This window comes from Xenopus laevis, chromosome 1S (assembly GCF_017654675.1).
Source record: "Xenopus laevis strain J_2021 chromosome 1S, Xenopus_laevis_v10.1, whole genome shotgun sequence".
Classification (NCBI taxonomy): Eukaryota; Metazoa; Chordata; class Amphibia; order Anura; family Pipidae; genus Xenopus; species Xenopus laevis.
Genome location: NC_054372.1, coordinates 132,697,393 through 132,722,943, shown reverse-complemented (window position 1 = coordinate 132,722,943; position 25,551 = coordinate 132,697,393). Strand labels below are relative to the sequence as shown.

The 25,551-nt window shown below is 40.1% G+C and overlaps 1 protein-coding gene across 1 annotated transcript; it reads right to left on the bottom strand.

Annotated features, from left to right (window-relative positions):
• Nucleotides 1–8,100: 8,100 nt before the first annotated feature.
• On the bottom strand, nucleotides 8,101–25,235 carry znf219.S (zinc finger protein 219 S homeolog; the record flags this gene model as incomplete). Its single annotated transcript, XM_018243981.2, has 4 exons — nucleotides 8,101–10,179; nucleotides 12,027–12,158; nucleotides 13,533–15,330; nucleotides 25,197–25,235. Coding segments are annotated over 4 exons (2,544 nt in total), but the record flags the coding sequence as incomplete, so codon positions are not given.
• Nucleotides 25,236–25,551: the final 316 nt, after the last annotated feature.

Genomic DNA, 25,551 nt, shown 5'->3' with positions numbered 1-25,551 from the left:
TACCAGGAGCGTTTTTGCCAACCCTGGTAACTCCAGGGCTGCTGCTGCCTGGGGCAAGTTTCTCAACTCGCTTCATGGCAGCAACACCCCTGCTCCCAGATGTCTGATAACTCTAGCGCACATTCAGGGCTTCACTATATGGTTTATACGGGATACACTGGCCCTAGGGCTATTCCTTCTGTTCCTGCTCTGGTGGTGTGTCTGCCAGGGTACTGACTAATAACAATTTCTATTTTCTGTGGATGTGTCCAAAGATTGTCCAATAGTGGTATAAGGCAGAAATAAATGTGTGTGTATATATGTATGTATGTGTGACTTTATTTGTTAAGGAGCCACAGTGCTGTACAATGCATAAAAGTACAACATAAGTATAAGTACAATATATATTTTAAAGTATGCACAGGGAGTACAAGTCAAACAATAAATACAAAAAATATGCACAGTAAATAAAGCTTATATAAAGACACAGAGCTTAAGTGCTATATGGTAAGAGCCACCAGTGGGAAGGAGCTTTTGTCAAACAAAGACTCCCCAATTTGCTCTTTTAGATATGATACTTCAATTCTGAAGTTAAATTTAAAAAGAATCAATAACAGAGTCTCCAGTTAGTTATATTTACTTATGGCTGCTGTTGGGAAGTCTTTTTATTTATATTGGATAAAAGAAGAAATCCATTCATTAGTTCTTTCGTATTAGCTGTGAGCGCTATTACAGATTTAGTCTCACACTAGATAAGCCTCACCTTTAGGGGCCCAGGGCCTAAAGTGGGACCCAATTAGGCTGGAATTTGGGGAAAATGCTTTTTGATTGGTCTCCCTGAACCTGTGATTATAAATCAAAAAGAGTGAGTGGGTGCAGTGGTGTAACAACACACTTCTTCCCGCACTGACTCTGGAGTCTATACAGCAGACCCCTTGGTTCCAGAGGTCGTGGGGTCTGCTGTATATAAAGGTCTGCTTCCTCTATAGTTACCCCAGTGTTTGGGTGATAATCATCTGTGCACAATGGCTTAGGTTCTTCTTGTTTAACGTAATGGAATGGTTGAGCAGTCTGCAGTGGGTAAAATGTGTTTTGTTCTGTGCTATAAGTAATGTTGCCACCTGGCTCCCCATGAGCTTTAAAGAGGTTGTTCACCTTCCAAACACTTTTTCCAATTCAGTTGTTTTTAGATTGTCCCCTAGAAATAAAGACTTTTTTCAATTACTTTACATTATTTATTTTTTACTGTTTTTCCAAAATCTAAGTTTAAAGTTGAATGTCCCTGTCTGGTGTTTGAGTCTGGCAGCTCAGTAATTCAGTCACAGACTCTAAACTGCTACAATTTTGCAACATTTAGTTATTATATTTCTCAGCAGCATCTCTGGAATATTAGCAACTATTGTATCTATTCTACCAGATGCCTGTAATGAAACCCAGAGATTCTGCTCAGCAGGTTTACAGTTTACAGGGTCGGCGACCCCCCTCCAAGGGCTGCTTCAGAAGGTGAAAAATGACACTTTACACTTCAATATTAGAAAAACGGTCACACATAGAAAATAGAAAGTAATTGGAAAAAGTCGGTATTTCTGGTGAACTACCTAAAAACATCTAGTTGTTTGATGGTGAACCACCCCTTTAACCCTAAGGCTAATGTCACATGGGCTGATTTATTTTTTTATCTGCAGGCTGACAATCAGCCCTGTGTGGGATTAGCCTAAAAGCATAAATACAAAATGTAATATAATGAAGCAAAGGACAATGTGTGAAACTTTTGTGAGAAGCTGTAGGAATTTTTGTGTGTGTAATTTTGGAAGCAAATACTGACACCTTGTGGGAGTCATGAGATATTGCAGTTACAGCAGACAGGTTATAGCCTAGCCCTAGCCCTATACCAAAACAACATAGAAGTGGTGATGAGCGACATGGACATTTCATATAATATGAGCCATGGACATTTAGTTTATTCATTATTTGACCCACTATCAAAGAGATCGTTTGGATTAAAATTAACTTTTAGTATGATGTAGACAGCGATATTCTAAGTGAAGCAATTTAAATTGAAAGCTGCTAAGAGGTGTGATATAGAAGTAGTAGAACTACAAAGAAGCTCACATCAGATAAAAACTATATAGTGTAGTAAGTTAATACAAATTGTGTTTATACAATTTGTGTGAAAAATGACCTATAAAATCCTTGTGCTCGTGTGTGATCTCTCCTTTAAAGCACACCAAGTGAGTCAGCCTACTCACCAGATATAGTACAATAATAAGCTGAATAGAAAGGAATACAGGTGCATATGGTCCTGCAGAGGTGTGAGACCAACCTATCATTTTCTAAGAGTGATAACCTGTATAGGGGCACGGTATAGAAGAAGTACCTTTTTGGCCCATCTAACATTGCATCTGCTGTAGACCTAGAATCAGGACAGAGGGAGTAGAAATCACCTCAGGTATTAATCAGGTTAGAGCAGGGATCCCCAACCTTTTTAAGGGCTCTTACACACAGGTGTAAGGTGTTAAAACACAGGTTTGAGCATGAGAAAATGCATTCACTCATTGATTCCATTATATTCTGCCAGGCTGTCCTCATGAGCGTACTGAGTTGTGTTTTACTCAGTTTGTGTTTAGTGCTTATGTTTAGACGCAGCTGGTTGCATTTTCTTGCACCTGACACATGTTCAGCTATAAATAGAATAGAGGGTTGCGTTTGGAACGGAAGAAAACATGCTTAGCTGTTACAACGCAATGTGTGTAATATATGTGTTCCGCGCTCAGCATGTTCACAAACAAATGCATGTGTAAGAGCCCTTACCTATGAGCCATATCCAATTGTTATCAAAACCTGCGGAGCAACATAAGCATGCTAAAAGTTCCTGGAGGTGCCAATTATGGATTGTGATTGAGAATTTAATAGCACCTGTATGTGCTGGCAGCCACAGGAGACTCTGTTCAAAAATAAGCAGCTGCTTTGAGGCCACTGGGAGCAACATCCAAGGGGTTGGTGAGCAACATGTTTCTTATGAGCCACTGGTTGGACATCATTGGGTTAGAGGGACAGCCAACCTTGGCCACAACAAGATTAGTGGGACAGTGACCCTGTGCGGAAATCACAGTTAGGCTAGTGTCAGACTTTGTGGATCTCTGCCTGAGGAGAAACACAGGCTGAGAATCCGTTCCTTGATATTCCTCAGTGCAGGCAGATTTTGGAAACGAAATGCAAACTCTTGTGTTGTGACACTGAAATCAGCCACATCCAAAATTGGACTGAGGTGGTCCTGCCACCCCCTGGTCCCCCACCACAGCCACCCTTTGCTCAACTTTCCACCCCCCACCAGCACATATCTTCCACACAGTGTCCAGTGGCAGTTGGCCAGTTGGGTTTCCTGGTGTCCTGCTGACCAAGTCCGACCCTGGCCAAAACCTGCCTGCATCCGGGCTGAGGCAATGCTTTTAAATTCTTGGGAATGGAAAAGCAGCAGAGGAGCAGATTTTCAGCCTGTTTTTCTCCGCAGGCAGAGGTCTGACACAAGCCTTACAGTGTGCAGGCCCCAGGTTAGTGTAGAGATCCAAAGAAACTGCAGATATGGGCAGAATATTGAAGCTGGAACATAAAAAGAACACAGAAAGACACCCACTAACCTTTTGTTTTCTGTGATGGAAAGTCTGATTCTAACCCAATGGCCCAATTGAAGTTTGTATCCTCTGCACCAACCTATGAGCTGTCTAGTTAAATGCCAGACGACTTACTTAAGGAGTTTCAAACCCTAAACTTCCTTTTCTGCTCTTCTGCGCAAAAGTGGGGGACATAAAGGTGAACTGGGTTGATGAACACTTTATTAGGTCCCGTTTAACTTGGTGCTGTGTCTGTCTACAGGCCTTATGTTTCATACTATCTGCCATCTGTTCTGTATTAGATTAGAGCTAACCACAGAGCTAACCACCATCAAACTCTAACTTTCACACGCTGATAATTATGCTTCATAAAATCCCATATGAATAAGTAGAGAGGCAAGTTTTTCCATGGTGTTGTCTAATCTCACACCCCTAGTGTGCAGGAGGGGCATTGAACATGAGAGCAGAGGCCCACCATTATATTTGCAATAACTTTTCTGACCTGTAAAACATATTTGTTTTCATAAAGTGCAAATACAGGTATGGGACCTGTTATCCAGAATGTTCGGGAGAGGGGTTTTCAGGAAAATGGATCTTTCCGTAATTTGGATCTTTATACCTTAAAGGAAAACTATACCCCCAAAATGAACACTTAAGCAACAGATAGTTCATATCATATTAAAGAATCTCACCAAACTGGAATATATATTTAAGTAAATATTGCCCTTTTACATCTCTTGCCTTGAGCCACCATTTCGTGATGGTCTGTGTGCTGCTGCCTCAGAGATCACCTGACCAGAAATACTACAACTCTAACTGTAACAGGAAGAAGTGTGGAAGCAAAAGACACAACTCTGTCTGTTAATTGGCTCATGTGACCTAACATGTATAGTTTGTTGGTATGTTTGTGAGTACAGTGAATCCTACGATCCCAGGGGGCGGCCCTTATTTTTTAAAATGGCAATTTTCTATTTATGATTACCCAATGGCACATACTACTAGAAAAGTGTATTATTATGAAAATGGTTTATTTACATGAAGCAGGATTTTACATATGAGCTGTTTTATGCAATATCTTTTTATAGAGACCTACATTGTTTGGGGGGTATAGTTTTCCTTTAAGTCCTTTAGAAAATCATATGAATATTAAATAAACCCGATAGGCTGGTTTTGCTTCCAGTAAGGATTAATTATATTTTCTTTAGGATTAATTTGGATGAAATGGAGTCCATGGGAGACGGCTTTTCCATAATTTGGAGATTTCTGGATAACACGTTTCCGGATAATGCACCCCATACCTGAACCACTCGTCTTTTATCTCTGATTCTTAGGGGTTTGCACTGCTCTCCATAACAAACGAATAAAACAGTGGCAGGGATTTGGGAAGGAGAAGTAACCAAAATCTTATAAGAAATATAGTTTCTGAAAGGAACTTTGAACTTCTGAAAGTCCTGATTGTACATAGTAGTTTCTTTGTAGATTGGTCACATAAGATGATAAGGCAAAAGTAGTTGATAGATAAATACCAGGCATACAGTAAATATAGTTGATGGGGGGGGCAACTTGAATGACAGGGTATGATTTAAAGTTTTACACCCATGTGTAATAAAAATGCACTAAGTGTGCCAAGGAGCAGATACACATAGCAACCAATAAAATGCTTGCTTTAAACAGGTGACCAGTAAATGCTTCCTGCTGGCTTTATGAAGGATAGGTCATGTCAGACGAATTTGATTGCATTTTATGATGTGGTAAGTAAGATTCTGGACAGTGGGGGGCAGTAGATGTGATCTATTTGGATTTTGCCAAAGCGTTTGATACTGTGCCCCACAAACGACTGCTTTCTAAACTAAGGTCTGTTGGGCTTAATGAAGTCGTTTGCACATGGATAGGAAACTGGCTACAGGATCGGGTACAGAGGGTGGTTGTTAATGGGACATTCTCTACTTGGAGTAAGGTTCTTAGTGGGGTCCCCCAGGGCTCAGTATTGGGTCCACTTTTATTTAACTTGTTCATTAATGACTTAGGGGAGGGTGTTGTAAGTAATGTATCAGTGTTTGCAGATGACACAAAATTATCCAGCCCAATTAATTCCATCCAGGATGTGGCATCCTTGCAACAGGATCTTGACAAACTGGCAATCTGGGCAGCTAAGTGGCAAATGAGATTCAATGTTGATAAATGTAAAGTCATGCACCTGGGATGTAAAAATATCCAAGCCACTTATACCCTTAATGGGACTGCACTAGGCAAATCCATTATGGAAAAGGACCTTGGAGTCCTTGTAGATGATAAACTTGGCTGTGGCAAGCAATGCCAGTCAGCAGCATCAAGGGCAAATAAGGTCTTGAGCTGTATTAAAAGGGGCATAGAGTCACGGGAGGAGGGGGTCATTCTTCCACTGTATAGAGCACTTGTAAGGCCCCATCTAGAATATGCCGTACAGTTTTGGTCTCCATCACTCAAACAGGACATTATTGTATTAGAGAGGGTACAGAGAAGGGCAACTAAGCTGGTAAAAGGTATTGAAAATCTTAGCTATGAGGAAAGACTGGCCAAATTGGGGATGTTCACGCTGGAGAAGAGGCGCTTAAGGGGTGATATGATGACTATGTATAAATATATAAGGGGATCATATAATAATCTCTCTAATGCTTTATTTACCAGTAGGTCTTTCCAGCTGACACGAGGTCACCCATTCCGATTAGAAGAAAAGAGGTTCCGCCTAAATATTCGGAAGGGGTTTTTTACAGTGAGAGCTGTGAAGGTGTGGAATTCTCTCCCTGAATCAGTTGTACAGGCTGATACATTAGATAGCTTTAAGAAGGGGTTGGATGGCTTTTTAGCAAGTAAGGGAATACAGGGTTATGGGAAATAGCTCATAGTCCAAGTTGATCCAGGGACTAGTCCGATTGCCATTTTGGAGTCAGGAAGGAATTTTTCCCCCTCTAAGGCAAATTGGAGAGGCTTCAGATGGGTTTTTTGCCTTCCTCTGGATCAACTGGCAGATAGGTAGTTAATAAACAAAAAAAAAAAAAAAAAAAAAAAAGGTTGAACTCGATGGACATGTGTCTTTTTTCAACCTTACTTACTATGTTACTTACTATGTTACTGCTCCTGGGCAGGGCTGGATTTACATAGCAGGTACCCCTAGGCCCGCTGTCGTTCGTCGGCTCCGTCCCCTCCCTTTTATTTGCTCAAATTTTCATCATCGGGATTCGGGAACAGAGCAATGGGGACTGGTGCACAGGAGATTTAAAAAACTATTGTATCTCCTGGTCATCCCCAGTGTTTCTGAGCCAATGCGGGTGTGGTTGGGCAGCATCATAATAACATTATGATCAACTATCATTTTTACCGGCCAGGCCAGTAAAATACCGGCCAGGTGGCAACCCTAGATGGGACCAATGAGGCAATGCTGTCTGTGTGTACACAACGCATAGGTCAAAACTGCAGTTTAATTTAGATAACGTCCACCTCTTCCCTGTTTTGTCATTCAAATCACACACTACAATGCCCACCAATATACATACTCTGAACATACAAGACTGAAATCCTTCACCTGGCTAGAATTGCTTACTCGGTTTTGAAAACAAATAAATTGGCTCGTCTTGTGTCGCCTGTGGTCAGTGTATTTAGTGTATTTATTTAGCACTGTATCTGCATGTTTCCTTTTTCCCATATTATATTTATCACTATGTTTATTTTTTATATATCACTATGTTTATATGTACAATATTAATTGCATGTATTTGTAATGTCCCATATTAGTTGTATAGTTCCCATAACCCATAGTAGCTGTATATTTTCCAAAGTTGTACAGGTATGGAACCTGTTTTCCAGCATGCTCGGACACTGGGGTTTTCCAGATAAGGGAACCTCTCCATACATTAAGTCTACTAGCAGTGTCGGACTGGCCCACTGGGATACCAGGAAAAGGTGGGCCCAGGTGTCAGTGGGCCCTCATGCTGCTAAACATTTGGCCTATTTCATGGCCTTTCCCTATTCTATGAGAACAAAGAGGCTAAATAGATAGAACAATAGATTATAGTATGTACAGAAAAGAGACTAGGAGAATAGAGGTTGAGTGAGGAGAGGAAGAATAATAGTACTGAGAGTGGGCCCTTGGTCTAAGGTTTTTTGTTGTCCCAGTCCGACATTGTCTACTAGAAAATATTTAAACATTAATTAAACCCAATAGGATTGTTTTGGCACCAAAAAGGCTCAATTATTATTCCCCAGCTGAGTTTACAGTGTGTGTTCTATATGACACACACACACATTCTGTATAGTAAGAAGAAGCAAGCGCTTCTGTAATCAAAGTGTCCTCTTGCATTGCCCTGGTGTAATGTACAGCAAACGATATAAATGACAAATATACACAGACACATGCCATGTAGTATGTGTGCATACAGTAAGGAAGAATGCAAATGGAATAGTCCCAGCTGCTTGTGCAGTTAACCCCATTGTACAGTCGAATTGGATGGACCATTGCACTCATTTACCTTTGTTAATTTAAAAAAAAAATTTATTTTAACTTTTTTTTTATTTCGCTTCTTTTTCTACAAGAAAATAAAAAAAATATAGAAATCTCTAAATGTGAAAATGTATTCTTTTGAGCTTCAACCTAATAATGGGAATGGGCACAAATGGTGAAGGTTTAAAATTATTGTCTATCTGAAGTTGGTTTTGGAGATCAATCCAAATTATCAAAAATAAAGTCTTAGCAACAACCATAACACCAGAGGGAACCCCCCCCCCAGGGCAAAAATAAATCAATGCTGCTAACTGACTACTTTAGTACTGTTTCTTAACCCTACCTCTAGTTGTTGCTCTCATTCTAACACTAGAACTCTTCTCCTATTCCTAGCTCTTCTGCCTGTCTCACAAATAAGATATGTTGCAGAACAATGCCTGTTGAAGAACAGTGATCTGGCACCCTGACGCCATGCTTTACTTGGTCTGGCCTATATTTATGATGCAGTGGAAAATCTACTAAGCAAAATTCTGTTTAAAGTGTATCCTGCTGTGGTCATCATATCAGCCTCACATTATCTATTTCCATTTGTTTCATATTATTTCACAATAAGCTCATGTAGCAGCTTACAATAAGCTATGCCTTCATAGTTTGTTAAAACGGAGTATTATTATTATGTTTTATTGTTGTATGTCTGCACTTATTTTGCAAGAAATATAGAGCCATTCCTATATTTCACATTAAAAAAGGATCCTTTGTTCTATCTGGCATACACTGGCCCATTACACTATATTTCTTCTATAGTCCTTTGTTAATGTTCCTCATAGTCTTTAGTCCCACAAGTGGTACAATAAGCGCAATAATAATCACAATATAATACCACCATCGAAAGGCGTATAACACTATTTGTAGCTTTACGGTAGAATACTGTCATTACAGTCTTTTTGTAAATGCTTATCTTAAATGACTACAAAGAAATACCCGATCTATCATCTAAAGAGATTGTTGAGGCACTATTATTGTAGTGTTCATTTTGAATTGGTTTGTTGATTCTGACTATAGGTTTCCCACTGCATCTTAAATCTAGTCCCATTTTGTGTCTTGTTCATATTCCCTCCCATTCATTACTTCTCTTTCTTTTATTATCATGTCCTGTCATTTTGGCCTGTGAATAGCAGTTTCCTCAGATACTGGTATACATTGTTCCAATTACAGAATGACATCTCTTCTACACTCATCTCACTTTCTTTGTGTTCTCTTTCCTTTTACCCACTGTCTTTCTGCCTTACCATGCTAAACAATTCAAACTTCTTTACCGCCCCCTGCTAACTAACCTGACCTTTCCTTCATATCTCTCTGCTGCCCAATCCAATCCAATGCCTTTCTTTTACCTTCCATTTATAGAGAACTCAACACTCTGATCAAATTCCTAACTTTCTTTTCTGCTTTCTGGCTATTTCTTTGCTTGTGGGAATGGAATGTTGGCAGTAATGGGGTATTTCAGTTCCCAGCTGCCCTGTAGTGTTGCCCTGTAGTGTCACTCAGTGCTATCACAAGGTTCTGGGCTATCACTCAGACTAGGACCTTGAGGTTCGGGTGATAGCACAGGCCTAGGCCTCCCTCTAATGTAACCTCCCTTCCTACGAGATCTCCTACCATGATGAACTTGGAGATGGAGACTCATCAACTCTCCCACTGAAGTCACAAAAGGACAGTACATGCATCGGTGGAAAGGATTTCCTTGGGACAAATCCAAGGGTTCATGGTCTGCTCGTCCATTAGCAGTGGGATGTGAAGGACTTCTTCTCCTCTGCCCTCCTCCCCTGCGGACAAATGTACCAGAACCCTGTCCCTCAGACATGTGTAGACGGAGAGGAACAGATGCTCCATCCTCACAAGTGGGAGAAAGATCAGTGCAGGAATTACCCCAGGCAGTGGACACTGCTGGCAGAAGTCTCTCCTGCTGTGAAGCAACTTGCTGAATGCTTTTCGTTCGCAGGGGAACACCAGATGAGAGCTTGGAATCCCTGTGATGGCGCTGTAGATGATATTTCAGGGAGCCAGACTGAGTTCCAGCATAAGAGCAGTGTGGGCACTTATAAGGACGCTCTCCTGTGCATAGGAAAAGACAGTGTAAATAAAAGTTACACCATTCAGCAAGAGATGAAAAAGTGGGAAGCAGAAGAAAGAAATAGAAGTGTGACCATTTCTGTCGCAATATAATTAACTTTTAAAGCACCAATATATTAAAAAAAAAGTGTCCAAGAAATCATAACTATACTTCTGTGTTTATCAAATATACAAAGGCAAATCATATCAAACACACAACAGATGATTTGTCTGGTAAAAGCAGACAACTGAAACTAGCTACTAGCTACTTATGTATGAGAGGATTTATTCTTTGTACTGCTGCATAACATCCAGTAGGAAATTAACATGGACTATACTTTTCTTATGACTATACATTTCCTTATGATATTCATGGTAAATAGGGTGCACATTTTTTTTCCCATTGTATAGCTGTTACTTATTTTTAGATAAAATTACTTTTTTTTTTTTTTCTGAAAGCTTTCCTTTTCAGGTACTTTTTTCTTGCCACTGTGATATATTGAGTTCTTCCTGCCCACTGTAAACAACAAGATGCCTGACGCTCCTCAAGTGTTACAGTTAGGCCATACTAAAATGTCATCAGACTGTTTCTTGATTCAGAAGCCGTATATAGAAAATGTATTATACTAAAGAAATGTGTTTCTGAAGTGTATCTATTCCTGTCATGTTTGTATTTCCTGTTCTCCGGCCAGCCTCGTCTGCTTGCTCACGTCCTTTGGTCGCCACTTGTATTTGTGAACTGGTAACTGACAGTGGCCCAAATAAAGACTGCACCACCTTGTATTGGGGGCAATTCAATGTAAAAATAAAAACTGGGTAAATAGATGGGCTGTCCAGAATAAATAATGTTTTTAATATAGTTAGCCAAAAATGTAATGAATAAAGGCTGAAGTGACTGGATGTGTAACATAACAGAACAGAACACAACTTCCTGCTTTTCAGCTCTCTAACTCTGAGTTAGTCAGTGACTTGAAGAAGGGCCACATGGGACATAATTGTTCAGTGAGTTTGCAATTGATCCTCAGCATTCAGCTCAGATTCAAAAGCAACAGTTATGACCCATGTGGCCCCCCCTCAAGTCACGGATTGGTTACTGCCTGGTACCCAATCATCGGAAACCAAGAGAGCTGCAAAGCAGGAAGTAGTGTTCTGGCTATTATGTTACATATCCACTCACTCCAGCCTTTATACATTAAATTTTTGGCAAACTAACTATATTAGATTTTTTTTTTATTTTGCACAGCCTATCTATTTACCTAGTTTTTATTTTTATACTGAACAATTCCTAAGTTCCTCCTACAGAAACAGCTGCACATGTGGTTTCCATTTTTCCCCTTGACTTTCCCAAAAACATTGCCCAGGATAAGGACATTTTGGAAGATATTTTCAATTAGAATGGTTAAATAACCAAATTACAAGAAGGTCCAAGTTTGGGAGTTTTACTTTGAAAGCAGCTAGTAAGTTGCAGGTAAAACGTATTCGTCCCTTTTATAAAATGTATAATTAAACCATAGAATTCTTAATGAATCAGATGAAAATTGAGCATAGGACTGGCCAGATATGGGATGACTTTGACGTAGTTGGCCAGCTTAAATATATTGCAATATATGGACAAACAATCCCTGTTTTGTTTAAAGGGTAAGGCATTTTTCAGTAGCAGTATGCACAAAATGTCTCTGTCTAAAATATATTGATAATGGGTTGAGTGCTGAGGAATCTTGTATTTGTCTATATGTATTTTGTGGTCACACCCTCATTGCACCCCCGCCTAATGTTTTTAAAAACTAGTGGTGAGCACAACTTTCCCTTGTTTGTTATAGGTAAGGCTTGTTGAAATTGTGAACTCTTACCTGTGTGTACGCGAAGATGTACTTTCAAATGGTGAGAAGAACGGAAGGATTTGGCACAGAAAGGACAGTCTCTACCTGATGTTCCTCGAGATCTTTCAGGCTGTGAGGCATTAACACTCCATCCATTCTTATCTGTAGAAGAGATTTGAAAATCTGAGAAAACATTGAGAATCTGGAAATGCCAGGCTCCATAATCAATTTTCCCCTGTTTATTGATTTGCCAGAAGACTTAAGCTTATTATCATTTCTTTGAATCAAAGGTTGGTAGAATTTAATACAATGACCATGCCTCCTTTATCAGTGCATAATGCAAACATGAAATAGTTTATTTTAGTACAGGTATGGGACCTATTATGCAGAATGCTCGGGACCTGGGGTTTTCTGAATAACGGATCTTTCCTTAATAATATGGATCTTCGTACTTTAAATCTACTAGACCAGGAGTGCCCATACTATTTTTAGTGATGTTGTCCCATTAGAATCTACATCCAAAAAAGCATTGTTAGCATTCTGCTAGAAAATATTACTTATATATTGATTGATGGTAAATTGTATATTGCTATAATTAAGAAACCACTATTTCATATGTAATAAATATGTGAACAAAAAGCATGAAATAGGAGGGCGATTGAGAGGAGCTGTTTGTTGACACTGTCTTGAGATCTATTTCTCATTAGCTAAAGGTCTACTAGTAAATCCCGATCTACCTTTTGGGCACTCCTGTACTAGACAATCATCATTAAATAAACCCAATACAAAGGTTTTACATCCAATAAGGATTAATTATATCTTAGTTTGGATCAAGTACAATGTACTGTTTAATTAATGTAGAGAAAAAGGAAATCATTTTTCAAAATTTGGATTATTTGGATAAAATGGAGTCTATGAGAGACAGCCACTTCGTAATTTGGAGCTTTCTGGATAATGGGTTTCCCGTACTATATTAAACTCTTTAAGGCTCATAGAAGTCAGTGACAAATTACTGGCTTCTAAGATCATTGAGGCCAGGCCAGATCCAGAGGCCATGGACACTAACAAGAGACATAAACGTCTTCACTAAATTAAATATACTCAAAGTATCATTTTACGGACTTTATGGATTATTGTACAGATATGGGATCTGTTATCCATCAACCCGTTATCCAGAAAGCTCTGAATTACAGAAAGGATGTCTCCCCGTACTCCATTTTAGCCATATAATCCAAATTTTTAAAAAATAATTTACCTTTTCTCTGTAATAATAAAACAGTACCTTATACTTGACCCAACTAAGATGTAATTAATCCTTACTGGAAGCAAAACCAGCCCATTCATTTTTAAAATAATTGATAGTTAGATTTTTATAGTGACGGTCCTTGGTTCAGCCAATTTTTCTTCATAATCAAGTATCGGGTGGTCAGTGATTTATTATGAAAAAGTAGAAAAACATGTCAAAATGCTGAAGGCAAAATGTAAGGCAATTTTTTTTTCATGTGGTAGCATTTATAGCATATTTAACTGCCTTACCTGAATAGCCAATAGTTTTCAGTACGATTCCAGAAGATCCCTGATTTAGCATAACCTTGGATGAAGCTCCCTCACCCATGGCTGCTCCTAATGCTTGAAGTCGTCCAGTTGCTCCAGATCCATCTTGATCACCCTCTCCTCCCTGAACTGCCCTGGCAGTGGCTTGTAGCATCTGGGAACAGGTGGCATCACCAGGAGGTGGAAGTCTCAAGAGAAGGCCAGAATAGAAGCTTTGATACCCAAGAAGTCTGGATGAAGGGGGTGACTGCGAAGATGCTTTTGTGTGAGCGCTTTTGGAAGGCTGATGAGCAGGCTGGTCTTGCCCTCCAACTCCCTTTATCTTGCCCAGATGTACCTTCATATGATTCTTTAGGAACCAGGACTCCTTAAAGCATCGTCCACAGACAGAGCATTGATGGTCAAAAGAATCTTTGTGCTTCCGCATATGACCCTTTAAGAACCAAGATTGAGTGAAACTCTGTGAGCATATCTCACACTTGAATTCAGCAGGAGGCAATGCTGGAGAGGGAGCAGGGGTAGGTAAAGGTGGAGGAAGTAGTTTAGGCTGTTGTGGGGCAGCATGTTTTTTTTCCACATGGCCCACTAACTCTCCCTCCTGAGATGCAGCAAAGTCACATAGGTGACACTTGTATGGTCGATGAAGTATACGCAGGTGACGCTCTAGCTCAGCTGCCTTGCGAAATTTTCCTTTGCAAAAAGGGCAGGGGTGGCGAAGAGGAGAAGGTACTGTCAATAAAGGAACTTTCTGCTGTACATCTTCTGGGGTAGAATTTTTGATAACAGAGGAAGGAGTATCTTTTTGGCATTGGGGCCCTAGCAGCATAGGCCTCTGGATGTTTGCCGTATAGTGAGTTTTGGGGCCTCCACGACCCAGAGGGAGGGGGCCACGTACCCTGTGTGTGCTTGCATGAAGTGACAGTATGCTAATAAAACGAAATTGTTTTCCACATATGTTGCATGGAAACTGACGTGACTTTGAGCCTGCTCCATCTGCAAAGCCATTGGAATGACGCTGAAGATCCAGTTCTTCATCAGCAAAAGACAGTCCAAGAAGGGATGCTGGGGCTGAAGGGGAGGGCAGGGGAGAGGAAGGAGATGGAGAGGCTTGGGAGGGTGAGAGGGAAGATGGGGGTGGAGAGGGAGAGGCAGGTGGAAAAGAAAAAATAGGAGAGGACTCTGCATTTTGTGGGGAGGAAGTCATAGTAGGACTAGATGGGGAAACTGAAGTTGGAGAAGGAGCAGGAGAAACTGCAGGGGAGCAGAGCGAGGCAGGCTCTGGAGAAATAAAATCTTCTGAGGGAGATATAGGTGGTGGAGGTGGAGAGAGGGGGATTATAGGTGGTGAAGGAGATACAGAAGGAGGAATGAGTGTTACTCTTTGAGCAGACATACTATCAGGTGTTGGACAAAGTGAAACTGGAGAGGGAGAAACTGTTGGAGATAAAAGAGGAAGAGATGCAGCAGGGGGGCTTGTTGGGGCAAGAGGAGAGGATTTAGGAGATGAACTGTGAGTGGCAAGAGAAAGACAAGTCACATGAGGTAGAGAGGTAGTGGGAGAAACGGAAACAGGAGATATTTGTACAGGGGACAATGGAGGTGGTGGGGATGCAGGTGGTCCATTTGCTAGCTGAGGCATCACTTGTGGTGAAGGCAAAGAGTTCACAGGAGATGGGGTTGAACTCCTTGGAGAGTATTGGCAGTGAAGGGGAGGGGTAGAGTCCATTGCTATGGTAAATGGTATTATCTCTTCCAGAGGGAGCGGTGATTGTGCTGTCTCCTAAAGAGGGAAGAAAACAGAATTTGAATGTGCCATTCTAATAATCATAGTCCGTACACTACAAAGTTTTGAGTGTTTCAGAATGACTTTTGCAACAATTTGTTCAATACACCAAACAGCACCAAGATATTTATAATCAGGCACCTTCTCTTCTTTTTGTATATTTTTTAGAAACCTTGGTAGTGATAGTGAAACCACACGTAGAAGACTTGCAGTAGTAAAACAATGTCAGCGACCTGGGTCTTTAACACAAATGCTGTTCTCATTTATTTCAGTGGACTCCCATAGACTGGGCTCTAGGTGGTGTAAAATGACTGCAAAGTAGGCATAACTCTTATATATGGAATTTATGCACGAATGCAATGTTACTGGCATACTGTAGCTTTATAAATATCACATTCATTTTTTCAACAAATTGCTTTCTTGTTTTGGTTTAAATTTTAATTTTCATATCAATAATACTGTATGCCCCTAAATTATCCCCCTTAGCCTCAGTATATCTGTATGATGTTAAATTAATTAAAATATTTTAGCATTTAGATATGTATTTAGGCCACTGCTGGGTGATTGACAGGGCTGAATGTCTGTTGAAAGCAGCACAGATTATGTTTTGTATATCAAATTCCAACAAGCAAGAGTAACATGCTATACATAGGGGCAGATTTATCAAGAATCGAATTTGTGAGCTGTGAGAGGGGTTTTCTACCTCGGATAAACTCGAATTTCGAATGTTTGCGTGTTTATGGAAAAATCTGAAAGTCAAAAACTCGAATGAAAAATGACGTGGAAAAAAACTCAAACGATCAAATTCGTATCCTGAAAAAACTTGAATTTATTTCCCGACAACTCAAATTGATCAAATTTTTCGGATACAAACCCTCAAATCAACCACAAAAACTTGCGCTTTGCTTAGGACGACTCCCATTGGCTTCTACATGACCTCTAACAAACAAGGGAAAGTTCTGCTCACCCCTAATTTTTAAAACCATTAGGTGGGGGTGCAATGAGGCTGTGACCACAAAATACATATAGACAAATACAAGAGTCCTCTGCACTCAACCATTATTATAATGGGTTGAGTGCAGAGGACTCTAGTATTTTTCTACATGACCATGGCAGCTTTTAGATGGCAAATTTTTACATTCAAATTTTCTCACAAACATTCAAGTTTTCAAAAACAATATAACTTGAATGTGTGCATTTGGGTGCAAAAAATTTGAATCATGGAAACAAAATGACATTCAATTTCTTTTACTAATCGGCCCCTTAATGTATTACATAAGGTTAAGACTCAGTATGGAAATGAGCAAGAATGAGCTGAAAATCATTCAAAATAGAGGATTCTCTTTTATAAAGAAACACTCAACATTTTACCACCCAGAATATCACATATTAAAAAAATAAACAGAAAATAATGTCACTTGTTAGGGCGAGGTCACACGTGGCATTTTTACGTTGCGTTTTAACGAGCGGGCGAGCGTAAATACGCAAATGAAACCACACACACGATAATAGGTGTTTTTCAGCCTGTACTTTTCTTTTCCCAACATGCATTTCTGTTTTTTCTCGTTCCCCACAATTCCGTCACCAGCATACAATTCCGTAAATGCGTTTATGTGAACTCTGAACTGTTGAAAATACACAGCATATTTCAGCAAAGTGTATTTCCAAACCTGCAGATCCCTTCAAAAATATGGCATTTCAAATACTGGCGTCTTGTGGCGAATGTTGGGAATTGTTATAGTGCGTATTCCATTATTTTCAATAGGGCTTCATTTAAAAACGCCACGTAAAAAGGCACGTGTAATGAATCCTTATTGGTGGCAAAACAATCCTATCGTCCACATTAGGGAAAACCCTTTATCTGGGAAACCCCAGGCCCAAAGAATTCTGGATAACAGGTCTCATATCTGTACAAAGAAAAAAATCCAACACAAATCGATGCCAGAAAATGAGAGCAAGTTAATTACCCTTTCGTCCCCAGTAGTGTTGCCTTGCACATTTTAAAGCTGCATAGAGACAGAGCCACAACCTATTATGCAGAAAGTTGCACCTGTAAGCACAAATTCTGGGAGGGGAAGGTGCAAAATACTAAGATATGTTTTTTGCCCCCTCCCCAGTTTTTTGCACTTGCCCTCCTGTTTACTATGAGACCAACAGGTATTAATTCTACCAGGGATTCCCATTCTGGGCTGTGTCCCCTGTTTATAATGAGAGTATCACCAAAAATATGCAAATAAATGGAATGTATATTTGCTAATGTAGGACCTGAAGGATAACAAGTCAACTATGCTGTTTGGGTTATACAATATAACAGGTATGGGAACGGTTATCCAGAATGCTTGAGTCCTGTGGTTTTCCGGATAAGTGGTGCAGATTTATCAAGAGTAGAATTTCAAAATTCAAATTTTCGAGGTTTTTGATGGCCAAAATTCGAATAGGGAGTTATCCAAATTAGATTAGAGTTTTTTAAAAAAAATTCTAATTCGATTTTCGAGATTTATCATACTCTGGTCCTTCAAGAACTTGAATTCAACTATTCGCCACCTAAAACCTGCAGAATTTCTGTATAAGTCAATGAGAGAGGCCCAGGGAACAATTTGGGGATGTTTGCAGCCTTCCTGATATTTTTTCTGTGAAGAAACTCAAATCGAATTCACAATCTTATAAACAGCTTAAAAAAACCACAAGGAATACGTCACATATAAGGAGTTACCCTAATGCGTATATACAATCTGTATTTGTTCACTGACTTACCTACAACAGCAAAACAATTATTATTTCATGTATGAAACCTGTTATGCAGAATGCTTGGGACTAGGGATTTGCTGGATAAGGGGTAATTCCGTAATTTGGAACTTCATACTTTAAGGGGCCGATTCACTATGGGTCGAATATCGAGGGTTAATTAACCCTCGATATTTGACTAGGAATTGAAATCCTTCGACTTCGAATATCGAAGTCGAAGGATTTAGCGCAAATACGATTATTCCTTCGATCGAACGATAAAATCCTTCGAATCGAACGTTTCGAAGGATTTTAATCCAACGATCGAAGGAATATCCTTCGATCAAAAAAACTTAGGAAAGCCTATGGGGACCTTCCCCATAGGCTAACATTGACTTCGGTAGCTTTTAGCTTTGCGAACTAGGGGGTCGAAGTTTTTTTAAAGAGACAGTACTATCGAATGGTCGAATAGTCGAACGATTTTTACTTCGAATCCTTCGATTCGAAGTTGTAGTCGAAGGTCGAAGTAGCCCATTCGATGGTCGAAATAGCCCAAAAAATACTTCGAAATTCTAAGTTTTTTTACTTCGAATCCTTCACTCGAAAATAGTGAATCGGCCCCTAAGACTGCTAAAATCATTTAAACATTAAAAAAAACCAATAGGATTGTTTTCTCACCAATAAGGATTAGTTATATCTTAGTTGGGGTCAAGTACAAGGAACCGTTTTATTATAACAGAGAAAAGGATATTTTAAAAATTCTAATTATTTCATTAAAATGGAGTCTACGGGAGATGGCCTTCCCATAATTTGGAGCTTCCTGGATAATGGGTTTCCAGATAATGGATCCTACACCTGTATTATTATTACCGCATATTTAAAAAGCAATTAGATGTGAGTAAGCATGTCCACTCAAGTAAAGTCATATGTGATTAGGTGCTAGAGGACGGATATATGAACAAGGTGACTGTAATGCTTTCAATATGCCAAACATACTCAAATTATTAATTCTTCTTCCCTCTCTTTTTATTATACCGTCAACCTTTAATTCTTAAAATTGATAGGCATAATAATTCCTTCAGCTGTACCTGACTGGATGCTGGGAGCTGTTTAGAATCTCAAATGTCATAATTTAGTCATTTTGCTTTACTTTTTTTTCTTTTTTGTTATTGAAAGACCTAACATTCCTGTGTTTCCCTGCTCCCCCTCCAACTCCAAAGCTGCTAGTAACCAAAGAAAACAAAACTCAGGGGAAACAAAGAAATCCATATGGGAGGAATTAGGAACGAAAGCAGGAGGACCCAAGAAAGGAGATATTTGAGTGTGGCTTTGGGGTCTGTATAATAGCAACTGGGACAGGGGATAATATAAAAGTAACAGTATGAAAAATATAGTACGAATTAGTGCCTCCATATATTTTATGCCATCCCAAGGTTTTAAACAAACATTTAATTTGCAGCATGACTGATGTTTCTTGACTTCCATCCCCATCATCTTCTAACAACCAAATGTGCACTAATAGGATGGCCATCTTTTGGCCCAGGGGGCGGAGCTGTGGCACAACGGGGACGGGGAAGTGACGTCAGGGGCAGGGCTATGACATGGTGATCAGCAATTGGCCAATCTATGCGTCAATCTTATAAAATCCTGCCCGGTTTGCCATATTTGGAAGACCAGGCAAGCAGTTTTGACCTGGAGAGCCCTTCAAAAAACCGGCAATCAGCAAAAAGTGCTCAGAAAATAGTGTGCTTTGTTATGAAAGCATGAAGCAACAGGTAACCGAAATTCAAACATCAAAATCCTATTAATAAATATTTTTGTAAAAAATAAAGCTGTATTGTATGGAATAATGTGCTATCTGGTAAAATTAAGTGTTCTGTGACAGTAGGCCATACATTATTCCCAATATATTCATTTTCTGTACTTTTCTGTGTGCAGGCCTAAGGCTAGTGCCAGACGGGGCTGAAATCTGCCGGCCAACTTCAGCCCCTGGCCACTAGCAGAATCCTCTTCTTGTCCTCTTCAGCGTTTGCATCTGGAAGCCTTGTGACTATTTCGGCCAAGAAACTTGAGACTTTGCACTTTAATTCGAAATCTGCCGAGTGTGTTCGCGCTGGATCCGACACAAGGCTTCCAGACGCAAAGAAAGAACCTGATTCTGTTTGCGGTCAGGGGCTGAAATGCGTATTTTAGCAGACTGATTTCAGCCCCGTCTGGCCCTTGCCTAACTTTATTCAAGTCAGCTTATCAATTTGCCATGGTGTTTATGATTTTTTTGCTGATATGGACGAGATCCAATTTAAAGTAAAAAAAACATACCTCCAAATTCAGATTTTCCCATAGACTTTGGACTTTTTCCCATACAGTTTGCATATAATTATCCATGGGATAAGTTTATCTCATGGAATTGAATGCGTGGTATGGTATTTTAGCGCAATATTTGTATATGAACGTATGTTTAGTATTATACACGAATTCCAGTTCCCGATGTACTAGGAACATTCCTAATAAGTACATACATAGCTGTAAGACATGCCCAGCAGGTACGGACTGAGAATTAAAATAGGCCCTGGCATTTCAGGAACACAGAGGCCCAATCAGCCCACACAGAGGCCCAAACAGCACCACCAGCCCACTAAATACTGACTCTCTAGGGCAAGGGTGTCCAAACTTTTTGCAACGAGGGCCAGATTTAGTGAGGTGAAAATATGTGAGGTCTATATTGCTGCCTGTGTGCTGAAGGTTTTAGCAATAGACACGTACTGGCAGGGAGTGACGCGCCACTTTCGTATACTTCTTTAGTTCACTGTACTGGCACGTCAGCCCTAAAGAAGTATGTGAGAGCGGCGCGTCACTATGTGCCAGTACGTGTCTATATACACCTTCAGCACACAGGCAGCAGTATAGACCAAGTGGCCGATCATTTCACTAATGTGCCTTAATATTACTGCTACGGCTACGAGATTCCTGATTGCTCTGTGCTAGGGGGCACATTATTATTACGGTAATTACATGATGGATGCTGAGGGCCGGTGTAAATTTGAAAATGGGCCACAATTGACCCACAGGCCTGACTTTGGACATGCCTGCTCTATGGCAACTTATAGCAGCCCCTCTGGCATTTGCCAGAACCCACAGATTGCCAGTCTGGGCCTGATGCCCAGTGAGCTTTTATATATCTCTCTGAGTTATTCAAGCAAGTATGTTTAGATGTAGGTAAATCCTGGTGAGCCTGAATCTAACTGATGAGCCAAATAATTGTATGGGTAACCCTCTTGCTGACTCCTGGTGAGTATATATATATATATATATATATATATATATATACATACATATATATATATATACATATATATATATATATATATATACATATATATATATATACATATATATATATATACATATATATATACATATATATATATATATATATATATACAGGTATGGAACCTGTTATCCAGAATGCTCGGAACTTGGGGTTTCCCAGATAATACCTTAAAGGGGACCTGTCACCTTAAGAAGTAATTTCAAATCCTATGTAATGATGTTAGTCAAGCAAAATAAACATCACTTACACTTTATAAAAAATATTTGAACCTTGATTATTTTAGACTTGGAAATCACAATATCATCACAGAGGCAGGCGCCATTTTGTGGAAACTGTTAAAAGTTTGCATCAAGACAAAATTTTGTTTTTGCACCAGAATAGGGGACCTGGTGCCCATGCCCAAGCACTGGCTACACAAGCAGATGTTGAGGAGGAAGGAGAAATGTGAGGAGAGCAGTGACATCTAGGAAGTGCAGAATGAAAACTGAAAGTAATTGCCTGCCCCGCTTCTATGCCTAAGGCATAGAGAAGGGACAATTATAACAGGTTTGGATATATTAATAAAAAAAGAATGTGGGTTTCATGTTGAATTTGCAAAGGACTTATTATACAGCTTTTTATGTCTGCATGACAAGGTCTAACAGAGATCCAAATTGCATAAAGCCCCCATATCTAGGTCCCAAGCATTCTACATAACAGACCCCAAACCTGTACTATCTGCACTGTGTTGAGGTGTACTTGTAGTACGGAACAGTGGGATGAAGAAACTGGTAGCCACCTGGAACCATTGCTGATTCTTCTCTGTTATTTTCCCTACCCCTTGAACCTAATTTGCAGCTACAATGAATTCCAGGACTGAAAAGCAAGACATGCACAAGGCTTTTGTATACATATATATAACAGGTACTCAACTAGGTAATAATTTTAAAAGAAAAACAGTGCTCTAAAACAGCATGTAGATAAATAAGACTACATTTTGCTGTATGTGTATATTCACTTGAGACACATCACAATACTTTCTGGTTTTTAAGGTCACTAAATACAGTCAAAAATCTGATATACTGTGATGTTACATTTTTATTGCTCTTGCTGCTATTTATTTTTTATTCTTATATATCCGATAGGTCCTCTCCTATTCATTATCCTATCTACTGCCTGGCTGCTAGGGTAAGTAGAACCCTACCAGCTTGATAGTTGCCAATATTCCAAACAGGAGATAATTAGATAATTGAAAAACCATAACAAAATTAAAAAAAAGGGCCATTTGCAAACTGTCCTATATTTTCAACAATGTACTAAGTTCTTTTAAATTTGAACAGCCCCTTTAAGGAAAATTCTCTGTAGGATAGATCTGTGGAGTTGATACAGAAGTACTAATGTGCCAGTACTGTAGATTCTATGTTTTCAAGTTAAATATAACCCTATGGGAAAAAAAACTGGTTGTCTAGCAACGTCTGTAGCTACTGCTGCTAGCATGCAAAATTTTGACCAAACACCCAACATCTGGCCATAAATATGTCACCTCAGGGGTGCACTTTTGATAAGCCATTGTTCAATTTGGTAGGCTGACCTGTACAAACTGAAAATGTCATCTTCTGAAGCACTATTTTGTTGGGGTTCACAGTAAATACACAGAAAAATACGAGGATCAACGTATCCTCTGCTCTTCCTGCAAATCCGAAGAAACTGAAAAAATGTACTTGGCCATCACTAACAACACATCACCATGACACCTAAAGGTCTATGGTCACTTTTATAGCCCATGGACAGTAGCATTTCACAAAAAAGATAATTCACTAATTGTGTTGATGACGGAGGTTCAATGAGAACAACTAAATTTCCAAAAATTCCCTTTGACATATACATAGAAAAAGAGAAGGTATGGATTTCTCATTTGCATATATTTCACCTGGCATTAATATGGTATAATAAAACCCCAAGTAATTTATCACGTCATTTTTGGGGACACAAACCAATATGCACAAGGCCTTAATCTTTGCAGATCTGTGTCCCCCATCCCAGCCTGATTTCCTTAACTATGTCCAAATATTCTGTACAGATCCCTAAGAGCATATATTTCTGTTCGTGATTCTTGAGGAGTGTGCGTAGTTCCCTTGATACGCAAGCCTATAATTGCTTTTAAATAGATTTTTTTTTTAATTCAGAAAAGTCAGTTTAGAGCAGCAGAACCAGGTGCAAAACAGTGGAAACGCTAACATGCATTTATGTTCAATAAGCTATAAATATACAGCTGTACAATTATAGTGCCTCGATGTTATGTATAGCTGTGTTTTTTATGCAAAATCCTGTTTGTCACACACACATATGCAATTGTATTATTTGACTTTCTGGATGTGCTGTTTTAAGGTGGTGTATTTAACAGGATATCCTGTTTATATACATTTTGCATTGTTACTGTCTCTTTTTATTGTATGAAACCTTATAAGTCTGCCTGTGCACTGGTATACGTATCCTTATGTGTCCGGGTTAGTGCCCCGCATGTCTGCTGTGCCTATTTATATCTGTGTCTGTGCTCACAATTGTTTGTATGTATAGATAGCATTCCAGCATGTGTGTGATTATGAATCCCTGGGATTATTTATACCCCTGTGATTGTATATTTAGTGTAACATATGTACGTTGGTGTGTGCATGTGGCAATACCTTGTGCTTGTCTCTTTGTATGTGATTCCTTATGTGTCTGATTGTATGTGTGGATGTGTCCCTGTGAGTGTGCCCATGTCATTTCATCACACATTCATTACTCAGACTCAGTGAGCCATGTAATAGAGACAGAGCGAGAGACAGAAAATCACAAGGCCTCATTCTACCCCCTCCCTGCCCAGGCCCCAGACAGACAGGCGGGTATGTATACGTGGGGCGGGAGGTGACATCCCATCCTTTACTGAACCCCACTTAACTTCTTGACTGCCAGTTGGGTCCCTGATTCACTTCTGTGAAGAATCCTCTGGCAGTGAAGGGGTTCCCTCACTTGTTAAAAGTTGCGCTGTCAGAACTCCTGTGTCCAAAGGGTTAAAACTATATCCCTGCCCCCTCCCTGCTTAATTCCCGTCCTCTTTCTTTCACCAAAAACCCTTTCACCTTATTCTGTAGTGCCCCCTCCTTCTCTCTCTAAACCCCCCCCCACTGCTTCTCAGTACAAAGCCCCTCTCATTCCCCTAACCCTCCCTCCTTTATTCTCACATTCCCCCTCTTCCTACTGCCCCTCTCCCTCTCCCCAGCTCACACACACACAGAAAACACACACACTTTAAGCTAAAAAAAAAGTTGCTCTGTTCTTCCTATAATGTTTCCTCGCCAGTGTCGGACTCTGCTAATCAGCCTTATTTTTGTCTCCTGGTCACTTGTCTTCTTCTTCTTGTTCCCGGCGTCTGTTCCCATCCCGCGTTTCTCTGCCCCAGTCCTTCTCTCTTGTTCTCTCTCTCTCTCTCCCTTTTCTCTATTTCTCTCCTTCTCTCTCTCACACCGTTTGTTTCTCCGCCCCCTCTCTCCTTTCTTCCCTCTCTCTTTTCTCTTTCTCTCTCTCTCTCTTCTGCTCCCTCCCTTTCTCTCTCCCTCCCCTTCACTCCCCTCTGCACCTGCTAAGTTTTCCCCCAATATTTCATTTTTTTGGCTGCCTGTTTTGTAAGTCCAAACACACAAAAATCTCTCCCCGAATGCAAAGAGCCCATTCCCTGCTCCGAGCACACCCGAGAGGCAGCAGCAGCGCTAGCAGCAGGCACGACTGAGTGACAATAAATAGCTAAAATAGTGTTCCCCGAGCAGGAAAGTCTGTGTGTTATACTCACACTACTCCCGGCCACAGAAGAGATTATCTGCTCCCGACGTCAGTGCTACGTGGTTGGTGAAGAATTAAACCCATGGCAGGGACAGCGAGATGCCTCTTTGTGCTTTTCATGCGTGCTGCAATTTGCATTTTCTAAGGGCCTTTCATCAAGCATGCGATCTCTCAGGGAGAGTTACACAAAAGCAGCTCAAATCCCCGCCACAAAAATGGATGCCCCCTCCCTCCCCCTCTCTCTCCTGTATATCTCTCTCCTCTAGCTGGCTGACTCTCTCACTCTCTCTCTCTTCTTACCCTCTCTTTTTGACAACAGTATCTCTTTCTTTCACTGCCTCTCTGTCTCTCCTCTCCCTGTGTCT